The sequence below is a fragment of the Netta rufina genome (genome assembly GCF_964035555.1).
Source record: "Netta rufina genome assembly, chromosome: 24".
In the NCBI taxonomy this organism is placed as follows: domain Eukaryota; kingdom Metazoa; phylum Chordata; class Aves; order Anseriformes; family Anatidae; genus Netta; species Netta rufina.
In genome coordinates this window covers 527,700-550,580 of record NC_140148.1, presented here as the reverse complement: position 1 = coordinate 550,580, position 22,881 = coordinate 527,700, and the positions used below count along the sequence as shown (strand labels likewise).

The 22,881-nt window shown below is 64.7% G+C and overlaps 3 protein-coding genes across 6 annotated transcripts in view; 1 reads left to right on the top strand and 2 right to left on the bottom strand.

Moving 5' to 3' along the window:
* Window positions 1–3,008: 3,008 nt before the first annotated feature.
* CBX1 (chromobox 1) lies at window positions 3,009–9,115 on the bottom strand. 3 transcript variants are annotated; one of them, XM_084300957.1, is made up of 5 exons: window positions 8,998–9,115; window positions 5,391–5,563; window positions 4,765–4,942; window positions 3,992–4,086; window positions 3,009–3,368 (listed from the first exon to the last, which is right to left on the bottom strand). In XM_084300957.1, exons 2-5 carry the CDS (start codon window positions 5,528–5,530, stop codon window positions 3,224–3,226), a joined length of 558 nt encoding a protein of 185 aa, XP_084157083.1. In that variant the 5' UTR covers window positions 5,531–5,563; window positions 8,998–9,115; the 3' UTR covers window positions 3,009–3,223. The 3 variants fall into 3 exon arrangements, with proteins under 3 accessions (XP_084157083.1, XP_084157082.1, XP_084157084.1); XM_084300956.1 differs by having other exon boundaries at window positions 5,391–5,566; window positions 8,998–9,110; XM_084300958.1 differs by lacking the exon at window positions 8,998–9,115 and adding an exon at window positions 7,851–8,521 and having other exon boundaries at window positions 5,391–5,566.
* A 352-nt stretch (window positions 9,116–9,467) lies between these two features.
* On the top strand, window positions 9,468–13,100 carry SNX11 (sorting nexin 11). Of its 2 annotated transcripts, XM_084301246.1 has the most exons (7): window positions 9,468–9,525; window positions 9,895–9,943; window positions 10,154–10,240; window positions 10,589–10,689; window positions 10,851–10,949; window positions 11,129–11,341; window positions 12,067–13,100. In XM_084301246.1, exons 2-7 carry the CDS (start codon window positions 9,923–9,925, stop codon window positions 12,206–12,208), a joined length of 663 nt encoding a protein of 220 aa, XP_084157372.1. In that variant the 5' UTR covers window positions 9,468–9,525; window positions 9,895–9,922; the 3' UTR covers window positions 12,209–13,100. The 2 variants fall into 2 exon arrangements, with proteins under 2 accessions (XP_084157372.1, XP_084157371.1); XM_084301245.1 differs by lacking the exon at window positions 9,468–9,525 and having other exon boundaries at window positions 9,591–9,943.
* Window positions 13,101–15,448: 2,348 nt separating this feature from the next.
* The window catches only part of SKAP1 (src kinase associated phosphoprotein 1), a 118,340-nt gene continuing 110,907 nt past the window's right edge, over window positions 15,449–22,881 (bottom strand). Inside the window, exons 10-11 of the mRNA XM_084301252.1 lie at window positions 16,084–16,201; window positions 15,449–15,602 (exon numbers count right to left, since the gene is read on the bottom strand). Coding sequence (XP_084157378.1) covers window positions 16,103–16,201 — 99 coding nt within the window. The 3' untranslated portion in view covers window positions 15,449–15,602; window positions 16,084–16,102. The remainder of the gene's footprint in view (window positions 15,603–16,083; window positions 16,202–22,881) is intronic.

Genomic DNA, 22,881 nt, shown 5'->3' with positions numbered 1-22,881 from the left:
TCGCTCGGAGGTGGTTCCAGTCTCTTCCCGGGCCCTGGGGGATTTATTTCAGCTCTTACTTCAGGGCCTGTTTTAGAACTTAGTATCGGCTTGCAAAGAAAACCAAAAAAAAAACCCCGGAGGATTTCCCCCGCCCCAGTGGCGCTGAGGGAAGGGCCCAGCCCTGCGCGGTGGGGGCAGCGGTGCCATTTCTGCCTCTGCAGAACGGGACCTTTGTGTCTGCTCCTGCTGGCAGCCCGCCCTCGCCCGCACGCCTCTGCACCTCCAGCCCTGCTGTGAGCCACAGCAGCTGCCCGGCGGAGCCAGAGGTGTCCCCGTGCGCCGCCCTGGGCCCTGGCTCCCTGCCTGGACCCCGACCCCGGCCGTCAGGGTCAGTGAGGGGCTGGCCGGACGCGCGTTTGAGCGGCTCGCGGCAGCGCTGCCCCTTCCCCGGCGTGCCCCGCGCTGTCGGAGGCGCAGGCTGCCTGCCAGCCCCTAATCAGGTGAAGAGCAGACCTTTCATTTTCCGAGGCAGGAAGCACTCAGCCACCAGCGGGGCCTCCTGCCTCTGATCTCAGCGAGCGCCCTGGATTTAACGAGTGTCCGGCTGCAGGCGCCCCCAGCGCAGGCAGCAGCAGGCCCGGCCCGACCCAGCCCATAGCGAGGAGCCCGCAGCCAAGGGGGGCAGACCCCGCACCCAGCTCCCAGGCACAAAGCACTCGCAGTGCCCACGGGGCCAGCTCCAGCTCCCCAGGCGCTGCCGCATCCCCCTCGCCCCCTGCCCCAGCCAGAGCCGTGGTGCCGGGGCCCCGCTCGCAGCTTCCCGTGGCCATCGATCGGCCCCGCGCCTCCCCGGGGAGCCGCAGCCCTCTTACGTTCAATTAAGTGGACGTTACTCCTTCCAACTCTAGTGATTAATACGGGTTTAATTGCTGCTGCTGCTGGGGCAGGGCAGGCATTTCCCCGCACCGCTGGGTATGGGCCATGCGAGGAGCCCGGGTTTCAATGGGCTGCATAGTTTCGCAGCCCTAAGTGCTGGCAGGCGCTGGCAGAGCGGCCAAACACCACCCAAAACCTCCCTGCTGCTCCCTGCTCTGTCCCCCACCCTGCGAATGCTGGAACCTTCTGTGCCAGAAAGCACCGTCCTCGTCGGGACAGTTCTGACCCCGCCGCTGTCACCGCACAGGCAGGGCAGGGCTGGGTGGGTTTGGGTGGGTCCCTCCACAGGAGCTTGTGGCCTTCCAGCAAGGCCAAACCAAGCATGAAGTGCTGTCCTTGCCATCTTCAGCCAGTCACCAGAACCAGTGCCAGAGCTTTGAAAACCCGTCCGTAAGCAAAGTGCCAGAGTCTGCTCAATGTCCAAGAACCGAAGGAAAGGGCACTTACCCGCCCCGCAGGTGAGCCTGGCGCCGGGGCAGCTGCAGCGCACGCTTCCCGTTCAAGCAGGAATTTGGAGCACTTCAAACGGGTCCCAAATCAGCGCTGCTCTTCTGGCCTCCAGGAGCCTCCTTGACTCGGGCCTCTAGACACTGAGCTCCTCTGTGAGGCCTCTCTTCAGCTGGAGGTCACAGTGAGGCAGAAGCTGCCGCCGGCTGCTCCGAACCTCCCGTCGCTGCCGACACCTAGATCAGAGCCAGCGGCCACCTCGGGCTGCATCAGCGCTACCCCTGCTCAGCACGAACCGCGACTGCAGGCTAACTTCCCTCCGTGACCTGCTCTACACCTCGTCACTGATCTCACGCACAAAGAGCTGGAGGAAGGAGCAAGGTAGAGAAGAAAAAAATCAGGATTATAAATCTAAAATTTTATTGAGACAAAAAACTGACGGAGCTTGGTATGAAGTTAAAATCCAAACACGTACTTTACATTTAAACAACGTTTTCACAGAAACCTAAACACATGCTTTTAAAAAAAGGTTTGTACAATGCAAGTCTAGATACATACCACCCTACGAGGAGGTGCCAGGAGTCTGGTGGGGCTCATGACTCCAGACATTAAATAGTTCAGTATTTGTAATAAATTGGATTAAAAAAAAAAAAAAAAAAACCCTCAGAAGATTCAGGGTAACTCATCTGGCACCAGCACCAACGTCTGGCTTCCTACAATCACTTGGTATGGGAGAACGTGGAATTGATTTTCCTTGTGCTGCTGTTGGTTTCCTCTCTCCCCCATGCGATAAAACTGCAGGGTTCCCCATGCTGCTGGCTGGACGCTCAAATTAAGGTGAGAAAAGGAACAAGTAGTCAGAAGTCTCTCTCCCCCCGATTTTGAGAAATAGCACCTTGTAATGGAAAGAAGGGTAGAAAGGCTTTTAAGAGGTTAAAAATCCCTTCCTACCCCGCACCCCCCCCGCCCCCCACATACAATGCATGTGTCAGTAACTGGCAGTTCTGCTTCAGGACAATACGAATCACAAGTTTGCATTTTCACAAGTCTCCCCTCTCCCCCCTCCCCCCCTAAAAACTGCTTCCAGGGCTTTGAGGACCTTGGCTCCAGAGCTTTGGACATTCACAGTTTCAGTCTCGTGTCAGTGTCCCTGTCTCCCTAGTTCTGTCATCAATACTGGGCTCTTTTTTTTTTTTTTCTTTTCTTTTTTTTTTTCCTGTTTTTCTTTTTTTGAACTCAGGTTCTAAAAAAGATCTGGAAATGATCTGGAACATTGTCACCAGACCTCATCTCCCTCCCTCCCCAATTAAACAAGAGACCGATTTCCCCACATCCCTCCCCCCAGCCCCCCCAAACCGATACACCAGTAAATAGCAAAAGAACAAAAAAAAAAAAAAAAAAAAAAATCTACACACATGCTACGCCGTAAAAATGCAGAGTTAACACTATTGGGAAGAAGGCTGTGGGTTGCTGAGATGGTCTTTGAAGAACAAGCAGTATCCGTCTGCACTCCCTCTCCCCAGCCCACCCACCCCCAGTGCCAGTCCTCCATGGAAGGGGCTTTGCCTCCTCTCCCACGAGCCGCAGAATGGACAGCCTGGAAAAAAACATCTGCACCCGCACCCCCCGCCCTTCCCTCCCCCCCAGTGAGCCGGGCTGCTTGGAATCTGTACGCAGCATGAAGCCGCACAAAGCCGTTGAGCAGCTGCAGGGCACAGAAACCATACTGGTCTCTTCAAAGGGCATCTTCTCCAGCCATCTCTACGCTCCCGACCGAGCAGAGCTGCGTTCTCTCCCTCCTGCTCAAACCCACAGTTCAGATCTTTACACAGAGGCTGGCCAGAGCGGGCGCCAGGGGTTAGTTCTTGTCCTCTTTCTTGTCATCGTCCTCCGAGGGGTAGGAATGCCATGTCAACCTCTCCTCATAGAACGAGATCACCACCTGGGGGCACTTGATGTTGGCTTCCTTGGCAGGGACCAGGTCGGCCTCGTCAGAGTTCTTCCTACAGGCCAGAGCAGAGGTGCAAGTTAGGGGGCTGCCGAGGAGAGGAGGCAGAAACGGAGACCGGAGAACATCAAGAAGCAGCTGGAAAACCGAGCGGTGCCCGGGCCGCTCGGGGGATCCCGGCAAACCCTTCCTGAGCGGCTCTGGAGCCAGAAGCAGCACTGAGCCTGGGCTCTGCGTCGTCAGGCACGGGGACAGCAGCCGAATCGCAGCCCTGCCCCGGCCGCTCCGTGCTCCTGAGGCACCACAAGAGGCGGCGGCTCCCCTGGCTCCCACCTGCGCCAGCGCCAAGCCCAGCTCCACGACGGCCGACGGGGACGCGGTCATCGTCACGGCTCTCCTGGGGCGCAGCCGTCCGAGCTGCGGCCCGCACCACGACACCGAGCCCCTCTCTCGCCCCAAGCTCGCGCCTGCTGCGGGGGACATCTTAAGAGCCGCGCAACCCCGAGGGCCCTACCTGCTCGCTTCACATCCACGTTAGCCTCAGCGCAGAGGGTCACCTCAGGCAGCAGCGCCATCGCAAGAGATCTCATGCCAGGTAGCAGGGACTCCCCAGGCGCAGGTCCTTCCCTCTCTGGCACAGAATAAGTGAAGAAATGACAGACACCAAGACACACTCACCACTTCATCAGGAACATCAGCTCCCCGCTGGAGTCCGTGGCACCGATGATCCGTTCCGGCTCAAAGCCCCGGGCGAAGCCTCGCGGTTTCTCCGACTGCAAGAGACGAGTTCCCACTTGTAGCACCGAGGGGCGGCAGCCACAGCCCTGCTCCAGCTCAGGGACGCACCGCGGGCTGCTCACAAAGGCGCCGAGCTTCGGGCTGCATGGACTAAGGGCAGCGGGGCGCCGAGCAGACAATGTGGGTGCAACTGCGCTCAGCTGAGCTGCCCCGGGATGGTGCGCCCTGCTCACACTGCAGAGATCGGATTGCCCAGGCCTGGCCACTCAAACCCGGGCTGGCCACGATCCAGCAGCTCCTGGGATGCAGAGGAGGCTGCACGGCCTTGTCCCAGGCAGCTACGAGCGCCCTGCGAGGCTCTCTGCTTCGCCTCGTTCCCTCTCCTGAAGGGGCAACCCTGCCTCCCGCTTCATCCCCTGTGCAGATGTTCCGGAGCAGCTGCGGCTCCAGGCTTTTTTGGTTCAAGAACTGCCCTCTCAGTGCTAGCACCAGCTCTGGGTTCTCTCAGAAGCCCGGCCTAGAGACCAGCCCATGCCTCCCCTGAAAGCTTCAGCTCTTCAGAAGCGCTTTGGCTGTGCCTCACAGAACTGAACAGTTTCCCCCCTGCGCAAAGCAGCCTGACCGAGGCTCCAGAGCGTGGCTACTCCAAGTGCCAGACACCCCGCCAAGTGCAGAGCTGGGGAGCCGAGCACAGACACCCCATCCCCTCTCACCTCCTCCTTCTTCTTCTTTGGTTTGCTCTCTTCCCCTTTATCCTCCGTGTCAGATTCTGCTTTGCGTTTGCTCCCCTCGGACTTCTCGCTCTCATGGGCGGTTTTCTGGGACTGAAGGAACTCAGCGATGAGGTCTGGGCAGTCAAGGTTCTCCTCCGGCTCCCATGTGTTATCCTCACTGCAACCACAGACAACGGCTTCGGTTTGCACACAGGGACCACACACAAAGCCCCGGACACCAGGGCGAGCAGAAACGCGGAGGGAAGCAGCAGGACGATGGTGTCCTCGCCCCACGGAACAGGGCAGGGATGCCAGGGGCCAGGGCAGGCATTTCCCTTCTCAGGAAGGGAGAAGCAGCTCATTTTATCCAGCCGCTTGTTTCACGCTCCGTTGAAGGGGTGGAAGCCCCACTAGGCTGTGCTCACAGCACCCTGATTCCAGCTCAGGCCGTTTAGCACTGCCTTTTTGTTACTGTATGTCTAATTCTGACTGCTCTTGGCCTGGCAGCTCCATTTTACAGACGAGGAGGCCCGGGGAGATGGAGCCAGCTGCTCGGAGAGCTCCGGGAGCTGACAGCACAGCTGCTCACAGCAGCACAGCCCAACGCCCGCCCCGCAGCCACTTACTCGGAGAAGCCTTTCCACTTCAGCAGGTATTCCACCTTGCCCTTCACCACCCGCCGGTCCAGGACCTTCTCCACCACATATTCCTCCTCCTCTTCCTCTAAGACCTCTTCCACTTTCTTCTTGTTCTGTTTTTTTCCCATTGTGCTGGCCAGTTTTTCGGCTTGTGGGCGACGCTGCTGGAAGGGGAGAGGACGAGACGGGGCTGTCATGGTTGGGCGGGCACAGACCCAGCACAGCCCCCAGCTGTGCTCGGAGGGGAGAGGCGCCCACACGGCAGGCAACGCGCTCGGTGATGGGCCAGGAGGGCCCTGCCCAGCGGGGACAATCGGGGACCTCCAGCAGGAGCTGCTGCCTTCACGCGGTGCCTCCTGACGCAGCGTTGGCCCTCCCGTGTCCCCCACACCTTCCTTCACCCCCTGCCCGACTCTCCCCGTGCCCCGTCGGGCGCTGTCCTCGTTTCCCACACACCCCTCACACCCCAGCGCTGCCCCTGGCCCCCAGAAGCGAGGCAGCCCCCCTGCCAGCTGCCCCCCACCCTGCTGAGCCCCCCCGTCTCTTCCCTCTGTGCCCCTCAGCTCTCCGCCCTTCCCTCAGCTCAGACAAACCCCGCAGAGCCACGCTGCAGCTCGCTGCTGACATTAATTAGGGGTTAATGAACGGTTGATCCCCGTTAAACACCAGGCACAGCCCCCGGTCCTGAGCTCCCCTCGTTCCTTCCTCTGGGGGTTCAGGTACACGCACGCGAGGAGACCCACCTCGCTCACCGCCCCTGAAGGTGATTTTTTCCCAGCCCCCTCCTTGTCTTTGAGCTGTTTCACAGCCAGCACGGGGACAGCCCCCGGCACCCCGGGCACCCCAGGACGCTCCTCGGGCTCGGGAGGAGCACAGAGCCCCCCACCTGCAGCCCCAGCAGCAGCTTCTGCTCCACGCCGAGCAAGGCGCACCGATTTGGACCGCCCCGAGGGCCAGGAGGCTGCATAAATTTTGCATAAAACCTACACAAATCGGGGCTATTTCACCAGGCACGACACAAACGCTGTGGGTTTGCACCGGCTGAGGGAGAAGCCGGATTTTGGGCAGTCCCAGCTCTGGGGGTGCAGCCGTCGGAGCTGCTCCAGGGGGAGGCTCGGCAGGGAGCTGCTGGCTGAGGCCCCCCCAAGAGCTGGGAGGGAGCGGGGCCCAGAGCGCCCTGCCCCTGCTCCCGGTGACCAAGTTTTCCTGCCCGGTCCCTCGGGGGAAAAGCAAACGCTGCCGGCAGGCACCGGGCCGGGGCCGTGCAGGGGCTGCAGGGGCTCTCCCCTCCCGAGGCCCCCTCCGGGCCGTGGCGGGGCCGGGTGCGGCGGGGCCCAAACAATGCGGAGCCAACGCCAGCGCCTAATCCCCAGGCCGGAGCCAGCGCTGCCGCAGGAAGCCGGGGTCGGGTTTCACTCTGGAATTCCTCCGGCGGCTCCTTCCTCCCCTCCTGGCAGCTCCTTCCTCCCCTGTCCTCCCCGCTCCGTGGCTGAGGAGGCTCCTCGTGGCAGCCCTGTCCCGGCAGGGTTTGTGGGGCACCGGGCACCTTCCCGAAAATGCCCAGCACTGGGCCCAGCCGCGGGCAGGGGGAGGCACCGGGGCCAGAGGCAGCGAGGGAGCAGGCAGGGGAAGGGGGAGCAGAGGGGCTCAGAGCGGTGCTGGCACAAACTGTGCCAAGGAGCCACCGCTTACTGCGGGGAGGGCAGGGAAGATGCAGACGTGAGGGCAGGAGCCCTGGGGAAGTCCTGCCGGAGGGAGGCAGGGACAAACTGCAGGGGGCTGCCCACAGCGGCCAGGCCACGAGCACACGGCGGCTCCGGGCCCGCTCTGTGCAGCACGGGCTGGGCCCGGCCCTGCTCCTAGTCCTATGTCCCAATCCTGGCCCTGTTCCTATGTCCTGCTCTTGGTCCTGTTCCTATGTCCCGCTCCTGCTCCTGCCCCACTGGCCGTGCTCCTGGCCCTGCTCCCACAGCAGCCCTGGGGCCAGCAGCCAGGAGGGATTTCAGCCTTCTGCCACCAGGAACAGCCGAACCCAGAGCCCCAAACCCACCTCAGTAACACCACGCCGCAGCCACCCGGAGTGCCGGCCAGCGCCTGCTCCCCGGAGAACGCAGCAGAGCCCGGACAGACCCCAGGGACTGGGGAAGGCAGCGCAGGGAGGGCCGGCCGCAGGCGGGCTCCTGGCCCCGGAGCTCCTAAAGAGTGCCTCGAGCTGGCACCGAGCTCCTCACGGAGGTGCAGGACTGGGCCGTGGCCCTGCCTGGGCCGTCTGAACAGGGCAGGGAGCTCCTCTTGGCTCCGGGACCGCTCACGCCTAAAGAATTTGGGGGTGGATCCTGGGCCCAAAAGGGACCTTGCGAGCAGCACGCTGCTTCCCGGAATTCAGCTCCAGAAGGCTGATCTCTGCTCCTGCCCTAAACCTTTCCCTTTGCCTCTGCTGCTTCTTACCTAACGCCCAAGGCACAGCTGAAACCCTTCGTGAAGAGGAAAACAGAGGAGGGAAAGATCGGAAGAATGACTTCTTGGTCTGCGGCTAGGAGGAAAAGGATCCGGGACACACCTAAGCCACTTGAAAAGAATTCAAACTGCAGCGGAGAGCCAGGAAGGAGGAGGCCCAGCACCGAGGTGCACGCAGCAGCCTGCTCGGGACGGGAGCAGCGGGCAGGGGAGCGAGGGGCAGAGCTGAGAGCACGTCCCTGGGCTCAGGTCCCCTGGGGCACCACATCCAGGCGGCACCACGGCCCCCGGCCCCACAGCGATGCTGTGAGGGGGGCGAGGAGCTGCCCGGCACCGTTAGCTCAGGGGAGACCCAGGCACAGGGAGCGCGGGGACCCAGAGGCTCGGTCTGAGCTCAGAGCAGCTCCGCGAGCCGCATCTCACGGGGCTAACGGCACAGCTCGGCTTTAACGGGTCTGGAACTTAAAACATTTCCTCCTCCTGCCCGCCTCTGCCTGGCCGAGGGGCGCTCCTCTCTCTGAGGGCTTCCGAGCTCGCCGAGCGCATCCCGCACACGCCGGGGACGGCAGCGGGGAGCAGCGCACGGAGCCCCAGAACTGACGGCAGCAGCAAAACATCGCGGGGGGGCTGAGCCAAAGCCCGGAGCCTCCGAGCGGGGCCCAAAGCGCCCAAAAGCCGCAAGCACCGGGCACAGCCACGGCACCGCCGGGGAGACCCAGCCCGGGGGGGGAACCGGGGCAAAGCTCGGGGGGGCGGGGGGGGGGCTGCGGGGCTCCGCCGGGCTCCAGCGCGGGGCCCCCGGGCCTGGGGCGGCCCCAAACCCGCCGGGGGCTGCCCGGGGCCGTTGGCCGGGCCCAGCCCCGCCGGTACCGGGGCCTCGAGGCCGCCCCCAGCGCTGCCCCCGGCCCCCCCCCCGGGGTCTCGGAAGCCCCGGGACGGAGCCGCCGCCCCCAGCCCCGGGGCCGCCCCCCCCGGACCCCCCCTCAGCCCCCGATCCCCCCTCCCCCGGCCCCTCCCCCCCCCCAGCCCCAACCCCGGCCCCAGCCCCCCGGGGGCCCCTCGGGGCTCCCCCCCCGGCCCCGCCGCCCCCCCCCGTCCCGGTGCCGCCCCCCCCGCTCCCCCCCCGCCCCCCTCGCACCTCGCCCAGCGCCGCCGACGGCTCCGAGGAAGCGGCTGCGGGCGGCGGGGGGGGGCCGGGGGGGGCCGGGCCGGGGCCTGGCGCGCGCCGTCCGCCTCCGCCGAACAAAAGAGCCCGGCCAGCCCCGCTGCCCGCCGCGCGCACCGCGCCTGCGCCGCGACCCGCGCCCGCCGCGGGGCACGCTGGGGGCTGTAGTCCCCGCCGCCGGGCTGGGCGGGAGGAGCCGAAGCGCCGCGGGGCGCCGCGGGAGTTGTAGTCCGCCGCCGCCGCCCGCCCGCCGCGCCGCGGGACTCTCCGCCCCGCCGCCGTGCGCGGAGACGGGCGGCCGGCACCGGGAGGGGCGCGGAGAAGCGCGGCGGGGCCCCGCGGAGCGGCCGCCGGTGGCCGGAGGGTGCGGGCCGCGCCCCGGCACCTGAGGTGAGGACTACAACCCCCATCACACCCTGCGCCGGAAGGGGAAACGCTGCCCTGGCTATAAGGCCGCCGCGCCGCCGTGCGGCTTAAAGGGGCCGCGTCCTGCGCGAGGAGGTGAGGGGGGGGGGGCGGGGGCAGCTCGGTGGGGCCGGGCCGGGCCCCGGAGCCCTGGGCGGGGACGCGGGGAGGGCCCGGCCCGGCCCCGGTGCCCCCAGCCCCGGTGCGGCCTTGTCGGGCCCCCCCCACCCAGCAGCGGGAGCCGGGCCCGGCCCGGCGGGGGCTGCGCGGGGGGGCCCTGGGGGGGCCTCATCCCCGCGGGGCCGCAGATCCCCGGGGGCTGCCGCACCCCCGGCAATTGGGGGGGGCTGGGGCGGGGGCTGGGCCCCGGGAGCTGCCGCTGTGGGACGGGGCCGTGGGAGCCCTCGGGAGGGCCCGAAGCCGGGCGCGGGGCCTCGCCTGACTCAGTTCCCTGTCCCCGTGCAGATGATTCCCGCTGGGCTCTGGCTCTAGGATGTTGGAGGGCCCGGAGGAGGTAAGGGGCCTTCGGACCCGGCTTGGGCAGCCCCGGGCTGAGCACCACGGCGAGGGGCGCTGAGCGCTGGGCAGGGCCGAGGGGCAGCTGGTGCCGAGGGCGGAAAGGGCCGGGGGCAGGACAAGCAGCACGGGGCGGGGGGCACCGACCCCCACGAGGGGGGCGATGCTGGGGCAGCCTCTGGGTGCTCAGGCAGCGTTTGTGCCGCAGGAGCTGACCACGGTGCGCGTCCAAGACCCCCGGGTGCAGAACGAAGGCTCCTGGAACTCCTACGTGGATTATAAAATCTTCCTCCACGTAAGCTGTGACTGCTGCAGGGGGGTGGGGTGGGGTGGGGTGGGCTGCACAGCTCGGTCGTGCCGGGCGGGAGGCTCGGGAGCGGAGCTGCCAGGCCCCGTGTGGTGGTGCTGAGTGGGGACGGGAGGAGCAGGGCCCTGCCTGCCCCCAGGGGAGCCCTCACCCAGCCCCTCCCTGCCTCTGCGGCAGCCCCGCGTGGTTGGAGATCGGCTTCTCACATCTTCAGCACTCCCCGAGTGCTGCGAGGGGATCCATAGCCACTGAGCTCAGGGGTTTGAGCGGCTGAGACCCTGCCCCAGCCTTCCTTGCCCTCAGGATTATTTCGTGCTTTTGTTCCTGTTTTTGCAGACCAACAGCAAGGCCTTTACTGCCAAGACCTCATGTGTGCGGCGCCGGTACCGTGAGTTTGTGTGGCTGCGGCGGCAGCTCCAGAAAAATGCTGGCCTGGTGTAAGCCGTGGGCTCCCTGTTCCCTTCCCTGGTTCCATGGACCTGGGGGGGGCTTTCCCCGGACACAGACACGGGACCCTGCAGCCCTGGCCTCCAGCTGCTGCCAGCCGTGTCCCATCTCCGTGCTCTGACCCTGAGCTGCGGCACCTTTCTTCCTGCAGGCCCGTCCCAGAGCTGCCTGGGAAATCCGCCTTCTTTGTGGGCAGCACGGATGAATTTATTGAGAAGCGGAGACAGGGGCTGCAGCAGTTCCTGGAAAAGTGAGTGAGGCTCCTGCACACACCTCTGCGAGGGCTGGGCGGGGCAGAGGAGGGGATGCTGCTGGCCGTGTGGCGGAGCCGTGGGGGTCACCCTGGCAGCGTGGGGCGCGTGAGCCGTCGGGCAGGCTCCGTGTGCTCCCCGGGGCCACCCTTGCTCACCTTGCCCTCTCCTCGCGCAGGGTCGTGCAGAATGTGGTGCTGCTCTCGGACAGCCGGCTGCACCTCTTCCTGCAGAGCCAGCTCTCGGTGCCTGAGATAGAGGCGTGTGTGCAGGGCCGGGGCACGCAGACGGTGACGGACGCCATCCTGCACTACGCCATGTCCAACTGCGGCTGGGCGCAGGAGGAGGAGAGCCGCCCCGCGCTGCTGCCGGGGGGGGCCCTGCGCGGCAGGTAACGGGCAGGGGAGGGAGAGGCCGAGCCGAGGGCACGCGGCGGGGCAGAGCCTGGGTCCCCTGCGGTGCCTGGAGCTGCTTTGTGCTGGCCTGAGCAGACCTGGTGCCTGGCAGTGCTGTGAGGCAGCTGGGGACTTGCTGCCTGCACCTCCCCTCGCCTGCAGGGCCGGCTGCAGCCCGGCTCGAATGGTCGCTGCCCGTGCAGGGGTTGCCCCGGTAGGGAACAGCCCCTGCTGTGACACGAGGAGCTGCCAGGCTTTGCAGAGCCCCCTGGGTGTTTCTGAGCTGCCTGTCCCGACCTTGCTGCAGTCTGTAAGCTGGGCACGTGTTCCCGAGTGGGCCATGGGGACGAGTCGGGCACCTCCCGGGGGGCTGCCCCCACACAGAGGTGCTGTGGGGCCCCTCGGATGAGGCACCCGGCAAGCAGGAAGCTTTGGGCTCCTGCACCAAACCTGCGGATCCTCAAACAGGGAGAGAGAGGGGCCTGCGGCATGAGAGCCGTTCCTAAACAGAGCACTTCTGGTTCAAGGGAGGGGTTTGGGGGAGGGCAGCAGCCCAGGCTACCTGTGGGTGTGCGTGGCGTGGCTCCGTGCGGCCGCCTGCACCCCGCTGCGGTGAGGGGAAGCCGCCCTGGCAGTGCCACGGGGCTGTGGGGAGCAGTGGGCGCCCTGCCCCTTCCCCAGGTCCCCGCGCTCTGACCTTTCCCCCGTGCTCTCCTTTCAGCCGTGCCAGCCTGGGGGGCCCGCAGGGGCCCGGCTGCCTGGAGCCCCTCCCGCACTGGAGCGACTTTGGCATGGATGAGAGCCGCTTGGACAGCCCGGCTGAGCCGGCCGAGCCCTTGGGCGGACCGCAGGAGGGGCAGTGAAGGGCTCTAGCGACCTCGCCTGCCTTCCCCGGGACCTGCAGCCCTCGCTGGAGGAGGGCCCGCCGGCTGAGCCGGAGGGATGGCCGGGCTGGGACCGGGGCTGCACTGGGAACGCGGCCTGGTCCTGGCTCTGTGGGGTCTGGGGCTCCTGGGCTCTCTCCCTGCTGCCTCTCAGCTGTCCTCGATGTCCCAGGCAGCGTGTTCGTGTGGCTTTTCTCTTCTGAGAGGAGATCTAGTGATTAGTGAAACCTCTGTTTGTTGTTCCCACGGCCTTTGCTCTCTGCACGGAGCAGCAGCAGCTTGGGCAGGCTGCAGTGGCAGCAGGGCCTGAGGTTCCGGGCAGGTCCCTGGCCCAGGGCAGGGGGGAGACGTGTGGAGCCTCGGATGGGTTCATCCCCTGTCCCCTCTGCCTGGAGGCTGCATTGCCCTGCTGAGAGCTGCCCCGTGCAGCTCCTGGGGCGCTGCTCTCAGCTGCACGGAGCCCACCCGCGGGCTGCATCCCCTGCCCACACCCGGGGGCTCCTGGCAGTGTTTGCCCCCTGGGCTGCTCACGGCTGGGACAAACGGCAGTGAGACCCCCGGGGCTGGGGGGCCTTTTGTCTCCCCGAGGTGTTTGCGGGGCCGCCCCTTCCAGCTGGGATCCCGCAGGAGAGCAGAGCTCAGCGCACGGGTTGCCACGCACGGTGGGGAATGGGAGAGACAAGGGGAAGGGACTGGGGGTCTCACAGGCAGGGCACAGTTTGCTGGGGGCAAAGCAGCGTGCAACGGCCTCGGGGTCGGTGTCTGGCAGCGCTTGGGCTCTGCTTACTCCTGCTGCTGCTCCCTGTGCTCTCCTGCACCTTTTCCTCTATCCTGAGCACTGGTGGAGGCAGAGCCGACGTGCTCTGACTTGAAATAAAACGAAGTAGAAGAGACTTGCTGGTTGCTGGCAGCGTCTGTCCTCGCTGCGTGGGTGGAGGGAGCCAGGCTAATTGGAGCTCGATGGCTTCGGGGCAGAGAGCCGCTGATTGCACCTCGCCTGCCGCGGGGCTGCTGCGCCGAGGGGCCCGACCCTGCCGGGGGCAGCTCAGCCCTGAGCAGAGGGGCCCGAGGGTCTCCGAGCCGGCGCAGGGGGAGCTGCGGGGTGGTGGCAGGGGACAGACGGGGGGAAGGGGCTCTGCCGTGGCTCTGGGGCGAGTTCCCTGGTGCTGGGCCTGCCTGGGGGGCTCTGCACCCGCATGGGGAGGGGGCTCCTTGGGGAGGGGGGGGAGGGCTGGGAGCCCGCCGCGCCGCAGCCGAAATGTCAGGAGAAGTTCATTGCGAAGGCTGCAGCTGCCGGTGCGCCGGAGCGCCGCTGCCATTGGCTGCCCTCCCTCATCCATATTCATGGCTATTCATGAGCGTGCGGCTCCAAATGGCGCAGCTGTGAGGCCAGCTGTGGCCACCGACCCTCTCCTGCGCCCACGCGTGCCCTCGCCCACGCACGGCCCTCGCCCGTGTGCCGCATCCCGCAGCGCTGCTCCCTCGGCAGGGCCGTGTCCTGCCCTGGCTCCCTGCAGCCCCTGAGCGTGGTTTGAGCCAGGAGCTCAGCCCGGCACCGCTGCCCTGCTCGGGGCACCCTCTGCTCGTGCCGTGCCAGGAGCCGGCCCCGGGGCTTCCTTCTGAGGGGGATTGGGGCTGGGGCAGCCGCTGGAGCCAGGGCTCGGTCCTGGTGCCGCGCTGGTGCCTCCTTGTGCTGCAGGGTGCCCATCCTTCCCCCCGGGGACGCAGCTGCTGCCCCAAAGCTGGCTGCGTTTCAGAGCCAGGCGGAAATTATTTTTAGCGGTGTTGATCAGCTTCGCGAAGCTGTCGGGAAAACAGTGACTCAGAGGCAGGGCGGGGGGAGCAGGGAGCTGAGCAGCGCTGCCCCCCCCCTCCAGGGCTGCTGGGAGCCCCGGGGGCAGCACGCAGAGGGCTCCTTCTCTGCAGAGCCGGGGGGGGCCGGGCCCCTCTGCCACGCTTGAGGCTGGCTCAGCCCCCAGCCTGACGTGGGGTGGGCGCCGCTGCCCCCGGGCAGCCTGCCGGGGCACGGGTGGCACCGGTACGGGGCAGGGGCTGCGTGGGTGCCCCTCAAGGTGGGCGCCCCTGCCCGGCACAGGGGAGGGCAGCTGGGCCCCCCCCGGCCGTGCCCCCACAGCCTGGCACGTCCCTCTGCTCCTCGCTGCCTGCCAGGAACAGCCTCGCTGCCTGGACGTGGGCCAGGCTCTCCAGACAGCGCATCCTCAGCTTCCCCCCGGGAGGGCTCTGTCTCAGCTCTGTGCAAACAACCCACGGCACGTGGCCCCCCCCCCAGCCCCGGCACAAGCCACAGACTCCGGCTGCGCCCCAGGGTTGGGCTCTGGGAGCGGCCCCGAGCACCCTGCGCCCGGCTCCCCCTCCCCAGGTATCGCGGTGGAGCCAGGGCAGGACGAGGCCTCTGCAGGAGCTGGTGCGGAGCGGGGTGGCCACCACGCTGCAGCAAGAGGAGCGAGCAGGGGCCGGCCTCCAGCACAGCAGCTCCCCAGGGAAGGGCTCTGCAGCCCTGGAGCTGGGCCGCAGGAAGGCGAGGGAAGGGGCTGCCGTGCTGCGTGGGCTCCTCCTGGCCCTGGGGTGGGTGAGGCAGCCCTCGCCCCCTCTCCCCGCCCTGCAGCTCCCTGTGCAGGGGGCTGTGCTGCCCTTCCCAGCCGAGCTGAGCCCCGGGCAGCCCAAATCTGCCCTTGACAGCCAAGAAATGCCCGGCCAGGAGGTGCCCCTGCCGCTGCGAGCCAGGCCCTGCACAGCAGCCCACCGAGGAAATGGGTACCAGGCTGTGTCCATCCCTGGCCCTGCAGCCTCACACCAGGGAGGGGGGGGGTCTCACAGGGCCCCCCCGGCTCTGCCCTTCTTCCAAACATCCCCACGTCTCTGCTGACGCTGCCCCGGCTGCGTGGGGCTGCGCCCAGGGGGTTCGGGCCCCCCCCGGGAAGCTGCCGAGCGCAGGAGCTTACCACCACCTAGCGGCCCTGCTGCCAAGTGCGGGGCGAGGAGAACGAGCCTGGGCCGGGGGCTGCTGCTGCTGCTCCGAGCTGGGGCTGGGGGCCAGCGGCTGCCCCGGTGCTGCCCGCGCCCAGCCCTGGCTCCGGACCGGTGACAGAGTTGAAACAGGGCCAGAGCAGCCAGGCACGGAGAGGAAAATGGCTTTATTGCGGGCTGCCAGCACCCCCGCACCCCGGAGAGCTCGACCCCATCCCCGTGGGTCTGGGTGGGGGAGGCTGGGGGTGCCCTGGGGCTGCAGCGGGTGCCGAGGGCAGAGCAGGGCTCCAGGACCCCGCGTGGGGCCGGGACACTGGGATCTTGGTGCAGCAGGTTCTGGTAGGAGGGGGCGCCTGGGGCTGGGGTCGGTCTGTGCAGGATCCACCTGGATTTGGGGAGGGGGAGAGACGCTGACGGTGGGGAAGAGGCTGCTGAGACACAGCCCAGCCCCACAGCATCAGCGACCCACGGACCACCGGGTGAACGCGGAGCTCTCCCAGCCCCGGGGAGGTGCCAGGACTGCTGCCAGCTCACTGCACGCCCCTCTGCTGCCCCAGCCCCGCTCTGTGACCCGAGGACACAAACTGCCAGGAGGGACACTTTGCACAGAGCCGTGGGGCAGTGCGAGGTGGGCGCCTGAGGGTCCGTGTGGCAGCGCCCCTGGCACCCCCAGCCCTGCAGCCCCTGGTCATGGTGGGGACTTCCCTGAGCTGTGCCCGTGTTTGCTGGCCTCGCGGTCTCACATAAAGCAGAGACCAGAAGATGGAGCCAGACGGTCCTGGAGGCTTGGGCAGAGCAGAGCCCCCTCCTCAGCACCCACCTCCGTGCCCTTCCCTGCAGGTGCACCCTGGGGTGCCGCCTCTCACCTGGGTGCCACGGTCCTCATCACTCCTCCAGGTCGTAGGCAGCCACCAGGTAATCCTTCGGGACGATCCCAACGGTGTTGTTGAGCTCCCCGACCCACCAGCCGTACATGTTGTACTCCTGGGGAGGCACAGCAGGGGGGGGGGGGGGTTAGTGCCGGGGCAGCGGGCACGGCCCCGCTCCCGTCCTTTGGTGGCTGGATTCACAGAGAGCAGCCCACACCAAGAAAATCCCCCAGACCCACCTCTCCCCTGTAAATCCTGCTGGGCTGCACCTCAGCCCTGTCCTCCCTCCTCCCCTGCTCTCCCCTTTGTGTCCCAGGCCCTTGCCCCCGCAAGCCCCCAGGATGCTGATGGAAAACACGGCGTGGGGGGGGACAGGGGCTACCTCCCCTGCTCCCTCACGCCCCCCGTGCTTTGCCATCTTCTCCAGACAAGCAGGAAAAATCCTGCTGCAAAACCAGAAGAAAAAAACTCGTCCCTTTGCTGCAGCCTGGAACCTGGGCGAGCTCCCCAGGACGCGGGGGCTGGGGCCGCACCCCAGGCGTGAGGAGGAGCCCCCAGCCCCCGCTCCGCCACAGCCCGAACACGATGAGGTATTTTAAAATAATTTCTGCTTTGATGAATTGCCGGGTAGTCCGCGATTGCTCATAATCAAAGGGAGGAAAATGCAAATGAGAGCCAGCCGAGAACTCGCGGCACCAAGCGTTTATTTCACTGCACAGTGCCAAAAAGAATTAAAACAACATTAAACTCCCAGCAATAATGTTTAAGTCCTCGTTTCCAAGTGCCAAATTGCACCACTCTGGATCATACAGATGTTCGTTAATTATGCTAATTTTTATTAAACTATTAAAACGAGGAGTGCACTGGCACAGCAAGGCAGAGCCCAGTGCAGGGTGAACTCTGCTCTCGTCTGGAGGTGCTAATTTACATCTCGCTAACGTGCTGCTGCCTGCTACCGGGGCTGCTGCGTGCCTGGGTTTTGGGGGGGGAGAGGAGAAGGAGGGAGCTCGAGGACGGTTTTACTGGAATCTACCTAATTAGACACTAATGGGGCCTCTGCGCTCGGTACCTGCACGGACCCGGCTGGGGGGGGAAGCAATTTAGCTGAGACTTTACAGAAGGGACTGGAAACCGCTCATCGGGGAGGTAATTGCTCCAGCGGGGTTGGTGGGCGCTGCGCGTGCAGCACGGCGCCGTGGGGGGGGACCGGGGCCCTCTGCGGGGGGTGCTGCTGGGGGCAGCACCCACAGGCGCTGGGAGCCGCGCCGGGGGCCTCGGGGGGTCCCCAGCACCCAGCCAGGCCATGACACAGGGCACCGGGCAGTGGCCAGGAGGAAGAGCAGAGCCTTGTGCTGTGGCAGGGCCGTGCCGGCCGCTTGGGAGCCCCTCACAGCCTGGCACACGGCAGGGAACGGGGTGCGGGGTCACCCCCCCCAGCGCTGACCCACCTCCGCAGTGCCCAGGCTGCCCCTTTCCTACCGAGGCACCTGCCCGGCCGTCCTGCACACGCCGTGGTGCCGAGGTTCAGCCCCAAACTCAGGGACTGGCACCAAACCCTCCCCCCGGACCAGCTCTGGGCACCAAAGCTCCCTGCCCCGGTCTCGAGACGCAGCTCCTCTCATCTCACTCCTGCTGCAACTCTCAGATTTACTCCCAGAACGAAGAAAAACCCTCAAAGCACTTTCTGCATTTAATTCCCGAGATCCCCGGTGCCAATCGAACCCAAAAGCAGACGCTCGTTCAGATAATCGCCAACAATCGGGGCTTTTATGGCGGGCTGGTGCACGGGGCTGTAAAAGGATTTATGCTGCTAAGCTCCATCAGCAAGGGAAAAGGAGAAGGGGGGGGGGGGGAAGAACCAAGACTATAACCACAAAACAAAACAAAAAAAACAGCAAAAACCCAGCCCCAAACCGCCACCACCTAACCAGAAGGAACAGCAAACCCATGAACAAACCCAGCCCGGGGACATCTCCCGGCCACAGGCAGCCCCGAGCGGATTCCCCGGGGGCAGGGGGCGGGGGAGCCTGGGCAGCGCTTGCAGCCCCCGCTGGATGGAGGCTGCCTTTCATTTCTGGCTCTTCCTGCCGCTTTGTGTTTGTGCTGCCTCGTGTGCTGCAGGCTGGCCACGTCCCTGCTCCACACGCTGCTGCCACAGAGGGTCAGAGCTGCTGACGTCCCAGCCCCAACCCCAAACCCGCTCCCGTCTGGCTGCTACCGCTCGGTTTGTCCCCGTACCTCTGGGAGAGCCAACACTGCCGAGGAGGGGCAGGCTGAGACCCCAAATGGCTCAGCTGCAGGTTCCCTGTGTCCCCACAGCCCAAACAGTGACAAGAACGTGGCCAACCGCCCCCTGCCCCCCCCCAGCCCAGTGTAGATGGGCACCCCATGGGACCCTAAACCCGCAGCCACATCTCTCCAGCAGCACCTGCCCTGCCACACCAGGCTCTTTGGCAAGCTCAAATCATCCCGCTGAACACCCCCCGGGCCCCTCGCCGAGGCAGCGTGGGCTCCCTTCCTCTGCCGAGCGCTGTGGGGACAATATTCACTCCCCACGGGTGCTCCCAAGCCCTTCTTGCCACCGCGCTCCTCTGGCAGCCCTCGTAAACAACCCCTTTGGGCTCCAGGAGCACCATTCATCACCCTGCCTCGCACAGAAGATCAATGACGCTTTGATGGATGCCGAAGGAAAAGCCAATCAGTCAGGGACTTATCGGTTTATGATTGCTCGGCCCCATTATTAGTGCTTGTGTGTCATACATTATTGTTAGGAAAATGGAGGAATCTAATTCACAGCGAGGTACGGCGGGCGCGCGAGGGGTCGGCTGACACCGGGGAGTTTTATACCAGGTCAGCTTTACATCGACTCACCTCGAAAACCAGCTCGGAGCCACAGCGAGCTCTGCAACCGGGGGTCTGCCTGTCCGCAGGGACTCAGAGCCCGCGAGGGATGCGGCTGGGAGTGGCCTTCCCTTAGCTGGGCTGGTGCCCAGAGGGGCTTTCACCGGGGCAGAGCAGGTCAGGAGGTGCTCACCCCACGGCCCTCCCCTTACCCCCAGCACATTGGTCTTTTGTAGGGTGAATCCTTTCAGAACCAAATGGTTCCCACCTGCCTCCCGTGGCTCAGCTCCCAGCTGCTGCGAGGAGCTGGGGACGCGCGGCCAGGCCCTGCTCCCTCCCCCGGCCCACGCGCCCCAACCCGGGGGGAGCCGGGGCTGGGAGCAGAGCGGAGCGTGGCGGTTCCCAGCGGGGGGAGCTCGGGCAGGGGGAGCTTTGGCAGGGCAAACAGCGGGTTCCCTCGGGACACGTCCCCAGGCCTGCACGGGGAGGCCGGTCTGGGCGCTGCCGTGCAGGATTTGGCCCACCGGCCATTCTCCATCAAACACAAGCACCCAGCCAAGCGAGGCAGCACCAGGGGCTAGGACACCCTACGACGAGCAAGCCCCGGGGTGGCGGTGGCTGGGCAGACGTGGGGGCAGCCGGCCCCCAGCGGCTGCTGTGCCGGGGGGGCCGCGCGGGGCGCGCACAGATGGCCACGGCTGGGACCCCGCGCGGCGCGGGCAGGGGGAGCGCCTGGAGCCCCGCCAGCCGCCGGGGCAGGAGGGCCGCGAGCGGAGCGGGGCCGCGGGAGGCAGCGGCGAGTTCAGAGACAATAGCGGCGGCAGGAGCCGCGGCGCTGATGGGATTGGGAGCTGATGTGAAACTGCCGTATTAATATTTATTCCATAAAGCGCGCGGCTCCCAGCTTTGCGCGGCTCCGCCGCGCTCTGACCGCAGTACCAACCCTCAGGCACCGCAAACACAATTTGAAAACAATGTGACGGAAATGTTTAATCTGCTCAGCCCATCTGTGCTGCGTATTTCTCCAGATCTCCCTGAGAGAGGCGCCTTCGAATCTCCACATTGCCTTTAATATTCTCCTAAATCACCTCCCCACTGCACTTCAAGGGCCATTGCTACAATATCACAGGTTCATCGAGAGTGCACGGGAGGAGGGGGGTGCAGGGAGGGGAGGGTGAGGGACGGGGGTGTCGGCTGGGAGATTTTTTATTTTAAAATATTTCCCAGGGATGGTGTTCCTGTGCCCCTCGGACAGGCGAGAGAGAGAGAGGAGGGAGAAACGAGGGGGGAGAATCAGAGCGAAGTTATTGTGCCATTGCTGGGAGGTGATCAGCGAGGCTGTTTAGAAGCAAACGGGCTGGAATAGAGCAAAAATCACTTCCAAAGAATCACTTTTATTAATCTCCTTCCTCAGCCGTCTGCCTGCGCATTCGGCTGCCTCGCTCCTCTCCTGAGTGCCCCCTCCTGCTGCCAGCAGGTGCCCGAGTGAGCCCGGAGGGGGGGCAGCAGGGGACGGGACAGGATGGGATGGGGCAGGATGGGGTGGGGTGGCCCATCCCATCCCATCCCATCCCATCCCATCCCATCCCATCCCAGTCCCCATCCCATCCCATCCCAGTCCCCAATCCTATCCCATCCCAGTCCCCAATCCCAATCCCATCCCATCCCAGTCCCCATCCCATCCCAGTCCCCATCCCAATCCCAATCCCAGTCCCAATCCCAATCCCGCCCCGCCCGGCGCAGCGGTGCCCGCCCGGCGTTGCCATGGCAGCGGCCCCGGCTTCATTTCCTGCGTCCCGCGGGGCGCGCAGCCGGATCCACCTGCTCCTTCCGACCCTCGCGGGGTCATCGTCAGGTCGCCAGAATAAATGAACGCGAGCACTAATGATGTGTTTGCTGGCTGTTTATGCTCTCTGTGTGTCAGGGGCACTCACATTTAGAGAGCTCATTATGGCTGCAATTAGACTGCACCATTGCTAGATATTTAACTCCTTTTTCTTTTAAATTAGCATTTTAATAACGTGCTTTGAGCAGGGGAAACAAAATGACCATTTTTCACGGACAAACTTCCTAGCTGTAGGTGCAACTTTAATGGCAAAGTTGCAAGGGAGGTAAAATAAGCTGAGGCCTGTTCCCCTCTACCTATTCCTTCCCCTCTCCTCCTCCTCCTCCCCGCCACGAGGAGGGGGGATTTTTATTTGCTTTATCGCACACTCCATTTCCTAAATTTGTTCTGCAGCCAATTATTTTCGCCTTTAAAGTCCTGAACACTCACGCCTGATGAAAATTAGCAGCCATCTGAGTTAAACTCTGCCTGTGACCTGTGAAGAGGGCTCGAAAGAACTGCGGCCATGCGTGTGCACGCGCGTGTGCGAGGAGCCGCCCGCTCCCCACTGCCCAGGCTGCGAGGGGTGCCGGGGGCGCGGGGGGGAGCCGTGTGGGGCAGCTACGGGATGGGTTTATCCCAATCCCTCGCACAGGACCCCCTGCCCGCCTCCCTCCGAAGGTCGCTGCAGTCAGCCCCCCCGGCAGAGCGGGGCCATGCGCAACCCATGCCGGGCGGGGGGCCGGGGGCTGGCAGCGGGGCCAGGGCCCAGGAGCAGCACCAGGAGCTCACCAGGGCCTGGCAGAGGGCCCATCGTGTTCTCCTGTGCCAAGTGCAGAGCCTGACCCTGGCCAGCACAGAAGTCTCGGCTTCATCCCCCACCAGCACGCTGCTGATGGGTAACGCAAGCCCCCGAACCGGGCATCCCTCCCCAGGAGTGGCGGCGGGGCCCGGGGAGGGGCGCGGGGCCGGGACCCCCGCGGAGGGGTGGGCGCTGCTGCGGGGCTGCCAGGGCCGGGACAGGGGTCACCGGGAGCCCGGCCCCAGGTCCTGCCACAACCGCGCAGGTCAGGAGCTGGAGGCCAGGAGCCGGGCCCAGCAGCACCCCCAGGGCCCCACGCAGCCACAGCCGAGGCGACGCTCCCAGGTCTGCGGAGAGCTCAGCAGGGAAGGGAGAGGAGGGAGAGGAGGGAGAGGAGGGAGAGAAACTCGCAGCCCTTGCGAGAAGGATGCTTTAAACGTTCTGCATCCGCTCGGCTGTACCTTAGACACCGCCGCTTCATAAATACAATACGGATAGCACAGGCTATAATTTGGTGATAGCTACCCCAGGACATATCTAGATACACTTCTGTTATTTTAATTAAATACTGCATTATGGTTTGTGACAACTTCATCGCTATAGCGTAAATGAATTTGGAATTAAAGTCTTACTTAGGCATTCCACTACTTCTACCCCCTCCCCTCCATCCCTCAGTGTTACAAAGCAAAAGGCTATAAAATCAAGATGTTTGTTCATTTACAGATGGAGCAGCTTGGGAAAAAAAAAAAAAAAAGGGAGAAAAGGAGAGGCAGCGCGGAAGCGAGCACGAAACACTCGTGGCTTGTGAGCATCCTCGGGTGGAGGAGAGCACGTCTCTGGCTGCAAATGGGAGATGCTGCACATTAATTGTGTGCGCTCCCCTTATCTTCCGAACCGGGCTCCTCGGCACAACTGATCCCCAGCTGTGGGATTTCTGGGCACGGCGCTTTTGTTAGCAGTTAATAGCCCGGTTTTAATTTTTAACTATTGATTTGTGACTGCTCCATAGAGGAAGAAGCGCTGGAAGTTTCAGACATTGGGGGTTTGGTCCCGGGGAAGGGCACGGCGTCACCTTTCTGGGGCACGCGCCGCAGCCTGAGACAGAGTTACGGCAAAGGAAACTTTTGTTTTATGCCCAGGACTGGGAGCTTCAGTTCCATCCATCTCTTAACTCGTCTCTAATGAAACTAGACCGTACGTGACATTTTGCAATATAACTGCTTTAAATGTTACCACATCAATTGGTTTAAATGTTACCCGCGCCTCATGAACCGGGAGATGGTTTTATAATTATCTCCGTCTCTCTCTAACGAACAAAGATTTCTAC

What these genes read in the sequence shown, in the direction of transcription:
- CBX1 (XM_084300957.1), bottom strand. Translation starts at nt 5,530, where the DNA reads ATGGGAAAAAAACAGAACAAGAAGAAAGTGGAAGAGGTCTTAGAGGAA. An exon ending in AAGTGGAAAGGCTTCTCCGA is followed by an intron (nt 4,943 to 5,390) that starts GTAAGTGGCTGC and finishes CTGTGGTTGCAG; the next exon opens with TGAGGATAACACATGGGAGC. An exon ending in CAAAGAAGAAGAAGGAGGAG is followed by an intron (nt 4,087 to 4,764) that starts GTGAGAGGGGAT and finishes CGTCTCTTGCAG; the next exon opens with TCGGAGAAACCGCGAGGCTT.
- SNX11 (XM_084301246.1), top strand. Translation starts at nt 9,923, where the DNA reads ATGTTGGAGGGCCCGGAGGAG. An exon ending in ATTATAAAATCTTCCTCCAC is followed by an intron (nt 10,241 to 10,588) that starts GTAAGCTGTGAC and finishes CTGTTTTTGCAG; the next exon opens with ACCAACAGCAAGGCCTTTAC. An exon ending in GGGGGGGCCCTGCGCGGCAG is followed by an intron (nt 11,342 to 12,066) that starts GTAACGGGCAGG and finishes CTCTCCTTTCAG; the next exon opens with CCGTGCCAGCCTGGGGGGCC.